At 42.3% G+C, this 7,322-nt stretch overlaps 1 protein-coding gene across 1 annotated transcript; it reads left to right on the forward strand.

Moving 5' to 3' along the window:
* Nucleotides 1–820: 820 nt before the first annotated feature.
* ADGRF2 (adhesion G protein-coupled receptor F2) lies at nucleotides 821–6,076 on the forward strand (the record flags this gene model as incomplete). Its single annotated transcript, XM_009289012.1, has 7 exons — nucleotides 821–898; nucleotides 1,837–1,873; nucleotides 2,016–2,176; nucleotides 2,752–3,042; nucleotides 3,783–5,147; nucleotides 5,869–5,910; nucleotides 6,010–6,076. Coding segments are annotated over exons 1-7 (2,041 nt in total), but the record flags the coding sequence as incomplete, so codon positions are not given.
* Nucleotides 6,077–7,322: the final 1,246 nt, after the last annotated feature.

Below are 7,322 nucleotides of genomic sequence, written 5' to 3' on the forward strand. Positions count from 1 at the left end.
TCTGAAAACGAACCAGTGTCCTGCTTTGTCACCTTGCATTCATTTTATTATTTTTAGTACGTGGCTTAATCTACTTACACATCCAGTTGCAGAAGATCAGTGTCTCAATTCTTTTGAATCCACAGCAGCTGTTGCTTTTGCTTTGGACATGTTTGACATCTAATAGTCAGATTTGATGTAATGCATTATTTTTCCTTCATTCCCTTTACTGGATTATTTTCCTCCAGCAAATATGCCTGTAACAAGTTGCATCCCAGGATATTAAGCTTTTACCAAGGACCATGGGAAACCTCATGGAGGGAGCAGAGGCCTGAATCCTTCTGCGAAGCAAATAACACTTTACTTCAGTCTGTTTATCAGATTTTGATATCCGAGCCCTGAGGGCCCGAGTTTCCTACTTCACATGGCAGGCCTCATCAGGAACTGCCCGAGGAGAGACAGCAGCGTTGAACCCAGTGGAGGCGAGGCTGTCTTAAATCACTTCAAAAGGGACCCACAGGCTGAACTGCTTTAATAAGCTCACCACCTCACTGTTTACAGTAAATTATTAATGCAGTAACTTCCAGTGTTGAACAGTTGGTTTTGGTTTTCTTTTGTTTTGTTTTTTTTTAAGAAAAGGTTCACAAATCATTCTCAGTAAAAAAGTCAATAAACGGTAAATGTTTGAAAATCACCTTGCAAGACCGGTAAGGACAGTCTTTGAGATAGGTTTAGCTGCTCTCTTACTAGCAACCGGACTGTCTTCAAAAGTGAAAACAGAGATGTCTAAATGTCTTTAACATCTCTCTCTCTTCCAGGAGGAAACAGTAAACGCCAGGCGATGGATGTGAGGGTAGCCCACTGCCTGCTCCTTTGGGCTGCGCACTTCTTCCCGGCCGCGCCACGCGCTGCTCTCAGGGTAAGTTTCACTAGACCAGGTTGCTCAGAGCCCCATCCCACCTGACCTTGAACACTTCCAGGGAGGGGGCATCCACAACTTCTCTGGGCAACCTGTTCCAGTGTTTTACCACCCTCATCGCAAAGAATTTCTTCCTCATGTCCAATCTAAATCTACCCTCTTTCAGTTTAAAACCATTGCCCCTTGTCCTGTCACTACAGGAGAAAATACTTTGAAGTATTTAATACGTTCAACATGCCAAACAACCTCCAGCACAACTCTTGGAGTGTCAGAAATCTGCTCTTCAGCCTGCTCTACCCAGCAATAACAGTGCCATTTCCAGGGTGTGGCGTAGCCAGGCTTTGCTTCCAGACTGACAGGGTTTGGCTGCTTGTAGATGATAGACCATTTGACCAAGCAGTGATGGAAGCTGTTCTAGATTACGCCTGGCCGTACGACATGCAGTCCCAGCAAGCGGTCCTGCCTGCAGGAGCCTGGTACGCCTGCCTCGGGGTTGCTTCCCAGTCAGGAGAGGAACAAAGCAGCTATTGGTATTTGTACAACTGTAGCTTTTTCTTATAGCAAAAGTCATATAGAGCGCATATTGTCATCAACAAGTCACATTCTCATCAACGTGAGAAATACTGGAGAGCTTAAGTCTAATACAGGCTTTTTGACTGAGGAATAAGTGCTGGAGGCATGTGCGATCCTGTCCACTAGCTCAGCATATCACTTCAGTAGAAGGGTGCAACTGAAGGCTTAACATAGAGAGACAAACTGTTAGTAGAGAGTTCTCAGTTGGTCTGTATGAGCTCTGCAGTCTGGACCTTGAAGAGGTTTCTGGACCTCAAAAGGACTATTTTGCCCTTGAAATCGCCTTTCTAGTTTGTGCCAAGGAGTCATCTTTTGCTTATTTATTTTAACATACAATCTACATTCCACTTTTCCTTATTTTTCAGGTTCTCAGTAAGGAATCAAAGACTGGTAATCAGCAAGGTACAGTGAATAGCTATGTGTCTTTTCAATTCTTTGTGAAATGTTATCAGTTAGCAATACTTTACACCCCTGATACTCACCTCGTAGACCATGGCATGCTGTCTTACACCTTATAACAGTATCTGCTTGACTTGTTTTCCAGATGAGTGTGTAAATCTCATTCCCTGCAAAGATAACGGAGCTATTTGTATTCAGCCTTGTTCTCCCTCCTTCCATGGGGAGACAAGCTTTGTCTGTAAAGACAGAAACTGGCAAATGTTCACAGATGCCTGTGCAAGCCTGGATGTTCAGTCCCTTTTTCAGGTGAGGTAACTGTTATGCATCTACTTTGGCCTGTGCTCATAATTTCTTGCAAAGATACCCCCTTCCTCCATACCTTTTAAAAGTTGAGTAAACGGAAGAAGATGGGATCCTAAAACACAGATTACTTTGGTAACAGGCTTTGACTTCATCTTAAATCAAGTGATGGGAAATGAATTTGGGAAATTCCTGCGTGGAAACATAATTCAGAAATGAAATTGCCTTGTTCACTTGGTTAATGTTCTTCATGTGGATCTAAACAAAGGCAATGAACCCGAGAAAAGTGCAACGCAATTATCTGTAATAAACAGATGATTCACGGTAAATTCTCCCCAACTCCAAAATAAAGAACCTTATTCATCTCACTTCAAGAATAAGGCACTGCATTTAGTTCTTGCCTCTTCCTTCATGTGTGTTGCATGAGCAAGACATTCTTCTCAGGTGAGCTTTGGTCCTGGGTTTCAGGCCATCCGGCACATTCATTGCACACCCAGCACTGTACCTCTTGCCTGGTTGTAGCTGTAGCTTCGTTTTCATTCTGTTCATTAATTTTCTCAAATTTCTTTTCCTCCCTCCAGAGGATTTCTGAGCGTGAACTCCTTCCAAGCTCTGGAGGACATGTTAACGTTGCTGGAGGACACCTTCCTTTTGTAGGGGAAGGAAAGCCGGTGTATGGGAAGCCTGGAGATGGAGCAAAATATTTTGGTGCTGATGACCATGGGAATAGTAACTGCCAAGCTGATTTTTCATGCATCATCCCAGATATCCTGTCTTCACCAGCCACTCCAGGAAACATTGCTGATATAGTGGAATTGCTAAAGAAGATTTCCCTGCTGTTATCAGAGAATGTCAATAGAGGAAAAATGCAGGTATTTACTTTTATGGGCTTCAGGAGGTGTTTCTGAACTTGCCAGAGCATCCATACATGTTTTGTCCTTATAGCCACTCTCCAATGAAGCGGTGGCTGCGAGTCACATGGAGATCACCTGGCAAGTGTCCAGAGAGGGCTGTATTTTGTTGTCAGAGAAACTATTTGACCTATTCCTGTATGGTGAAAATACTCTGTGGAATTAACTTTCTTTCAAAGCAGAAGCTTTCAGAAACTGCTGTTACAGACATGGGAGAGTAGTACAAGGAAGAATTCATTTTTAAAGCATGACACCGAAGGGAAGGCAGCCTTGGAGATGCTGACCCGCAGCTGTGTTGTCATGTGTTGCACAATGGAAACTGAAATCTTTCCCTGATGAACTCAGAAATCAGAGAGGTGGGGGAAGAAATATCGGGAGGGTGATGTAAAGCAGATCTGCATAGCAGGTCAGCGTCTGGAATAGAACTTAGGTGTCCTGATTTTTGCTTTCTACTTGCTTCTCCAATCACCTTTTGAGCTATCATATGAAGAGGATAGGACAATTCTGGTAGTGACCATGCTGATGAGATGTTTGGGTTTCACTGGGATGGATCATAAAAACCTGTTCGTTGTCAAAGAAGAATATTCCGTTTATAGAAATCACTCTTGAATTAAATGAGCCTTTCTGGAGGCTCTGCCAGTGGAATAAGAGTTGGTTTCTTTTAACATGAAAATAACTTCCTTTTTTCTTGTTCATTTCAGAGTTACAGCAGGATAGCAAACCATATTCTGAACAGCTCCATCATTTCCAGCTGGGCTTTTGTAAAGGACAGAAATGCTGGTTCTATGTTACTGGACTCGGTGAATTTATTTGCTGGGAAACTTCTTCTAAGGAATGGGTCGGAAAGTGTACAGGAGCACTTCATCTCTACAAAAGGCTGCAGCATACATAAAAATAGTTCAGGAAAGAGCTTTGATTTTTCTGTGGAGTTCAATAACACAGGCAATATCACTGGGCACGTGCTCATTCCAGAAGAAGAGCTTTTGAAGTTACCCAAGACTTCCAAAGCCGTCAGCATTGCATTTCCAACGCTTGGAGCCATTATAGAAACCAACCGATTGGACCCTGTTTTTGTGAATGGAATGGTGTTATCGGTGTCCCTGCCGGAAGAGCTCCGGCATATTTTGCTCACCTTTGAAAAGGTGAATAAACTGGAGAACATCAAGGCTCAGTGTGTTGGGTGGCATTCTACTGAAAGGAGGTGGGATAACAGGGCATGCAAAATGAAGTCTGACAACATCAGCAATGTTGTTTGCATCTGCAAGCATCACCGTCGGACATTCAAATCCTTCTCCATTTTGATGTCCCCCACCATGCTGCGGAATGCAGTGCTGGATTACATTACACGTGTAGGGTTAGGCCTTTCCATTTTCAGCTTGGTTCTCTGCCTTATCATCGAGACTGTTGTCTGGCATCACGTTACAAAAACTGAAATAACCTACATGCGCCATTTTTGTTTGGTCAACATTGCTACATCGCTTCTCATTGCTGATATTTTGTTCATCTTAACGGCTATTGTGCACAATACAGCCCTAAACTATCAGCTGTGTGTAGCAGCCACTTTTTTCCTTCACTTTTTCTATCTTGCCTTGTTTTTTTGGATGTTTACCCTGGGCCTCTTGATTCTCTATGGATTATTATTAATTTTTTTTAAGATAACAAGATCTGTATTCATAGCTACAGCATTCTCTATTGGATATGGATGTCCCTTGGTCATATCTATCCTCACTGTTGCTATTACTGAACCAAAGAATGGGTATTTAAGGAGTGGAGCCTGCTGGCTCAATTGGTATGAGACGAAAGCCCTTTTGGCCTTTGTTGTACCCGCTCTGAGCATCATTGTTGTGAATGTGGTGGTGGTGGTGGTGGTTGTGGTGAAGACCGGGAGATCCTCTGTTGGAGAAGGCTGCAAGTCACAAGATTTGAGCAACATGATCCGAATTAGCAAAAACGTGGCCCTTCTGACACCTCTTCTGGGTCTCACCTGGGCATTTGGATTAGCAACAATTGTCGACAGTCGCTCTCTGGCATTCCACGTTACGTTTGCGCTACTGAACGCCTTCCAGGTAAACTCTGCGAGACTGGGAATAGTGTGCGCTCAGACTTTGAGCCTGGGAAAAGGTAGCAGATCAAAGAGGGGCTGGCAGCATGCGTTGTGCGTGGAAAAACAGGATGTCAGCTTTCCTTTCGACTCAACTATTTTACATGGTACATGCACTAGGCATCCTGCATTGACATAGTAAATGCAGATGGGTAATGGAACAAACTAGTTGGTGTAAAGTGTGATGAAGAATTAAGATGATGAATTTATGTTAAACATAAAATACACTGGTTAATGTCCAGTAACTGCAAAGATGTCTCATCCTTATCAATTAACAAATACGCCGAAAATTCTCACTTGCCATGGAAGATGGTTTTGTTCAACTCATGGGCATAAACATCCAATGTTACCTGACGTACTGTTGTACACCCAGTCTGCCTTAGCTCTTCTTGGCTAATACTGCTACAGCAGGGGTTGAGAAAGTCCTGGTATGTAACCCATCAGTCCAGTTCGTAATGAGAATTAGCGTGGGTTGTATATCCATTCTTGACGTTCCCAGATAGCCCGTGTGACCTGGGTGGATAAACCCATTTTGTGCGTTGCTGTTATCTGAGTCATAAGTGATGAGACCTATTACACTGACAAAAACACTATTTTATCTATCCTTAAGGGAATAGCATCTAGATGCATTTAAGAAACATCATGTGGTTATGCTGGTTTTGTTAACTGGTTTTGCAATTTTTTAGGGATTCTTCATCCTGTTGTTTGGGACACTTCTGGACAGAAAGGTACTTGGGTGACTTCAGCACTTATTCAGGATTATATGAACATTTTCTACACTCTGAGAAGCTGTTCCCTTTAACATTTTTTTTTTTTTAAATCTACAGACTAGAGAAGCCTTAAGGATGAACTGCCTTTCATCAAAGCGGAAGTGTAGTCTAGAAAGTCTAGAAAGTAAAGATTCCTCCCCTCTGGGCCCCCCCCCCCTTAATGGCTTAATTTACCAACTTACATATCTTTTATTTGTACATGGAAAGAATGGAACATTCACTAAATCTTACCTAGTTTAACATTTTTCTAAGGCAAATGCTTGCTGAAGGAAACGCAGGTCTCTTGAAAGTATGCTGAGGATATTAAGCTTCTAAATATTAGAAGTGGCAATCCGTAGATTTTTATGACCGCTACGTAACCTACTGCTGTTGTTACAAAATTAAAAATGGTATTTTAATCTAATCCCTTCACCTGTGGATATCAAAGCCCTTTAGATAGAGAATGCCTATGACTTTTTTTCCATCTGTAAAATAGATTTACTTTAAGGTTGCTGACTAAGTAAGGACCAGAATTAGGAGTCCAAAATCGCAATCTAATGACCTGTTTGCCGCCTTCACAAAAATATGGATCTGTATGACAGCAGGGCTGCTTTAGGATGTCAGAGGATTGTTTTGCTTCCAGCTGAACATCAGCTCAGGATGGAAACCACTCAGAGCCCAGCCAGTACGTTTGGTGCGAATCAATGTTGTGTACTCATAAGAGCTTGAGGGGGTTTTTTTAAATATCAGGGCGATTAAATTAAAAGGAAATGTTTTAACCTTAAGGAAACAACTGTGTTTCAGCAGCTTCCTAGGAAAACGTTGGCAGAATTGATGCGTTGACATCACTGAGTTAGTGTTTCCTACCTCTGCTGGAAAACTTTTATCTGCTGTTTGTTAGATTTCTTTTGGTACCAAGGCTTTAATGGTTTCATGCTATATTTATAAAAGGAAATCCCCTTTAGCTGTCTCACAAGAATCGTCTGCAGTGCTGCTATCTGCCAAAAGAAACTGTGTCAGTTCAGTTTGGACTTTGGAAAAATAAAGTTATTTCCTTGCTTTTCTGTAGTCTATTTATTAATCAGTCCTGACTCTAGTATTGAAAGCTGCGGAGTGTCTTTCAGTGACAGTGTGTCCAAATGTACTTGGTTTATGAGGAAAAAATAGAGGGGTTAAGGAAACTATACCTCCCTTCTGCTAGCAGCCTTGCCTGGTGTGCTTTGGGTCATTTGGTGCAAGAGAGGCTGCATATTTGTGCAACTTCTGACTCCTCTTCTCTGCATCCTTCCTCTCCAATTTAGTCTTCAGGTGCATCCAGCACTGCTGTTATGTGCTAAGTCTAAATGCGGTGCAGAAGGTCCTCTCTTCAAAAACACCAACCAACCGAAAAA

Source organism: Aptenodytes forsteri, unplaced genomic scaffold, assembly GCF_000699145.1.
Source record: "Aptenodytes forsteri isolate BGI_AS27 unplaced genomic scaffold, ASM69914v1 Scaffold57, whole genome shotgun sequence".
NCBI lineage: Eukaryota > Metazoa > Chordata > Aves > Sphenisciformes > Spheniscidae > Aptenodytes > Aptenodytes forsteri.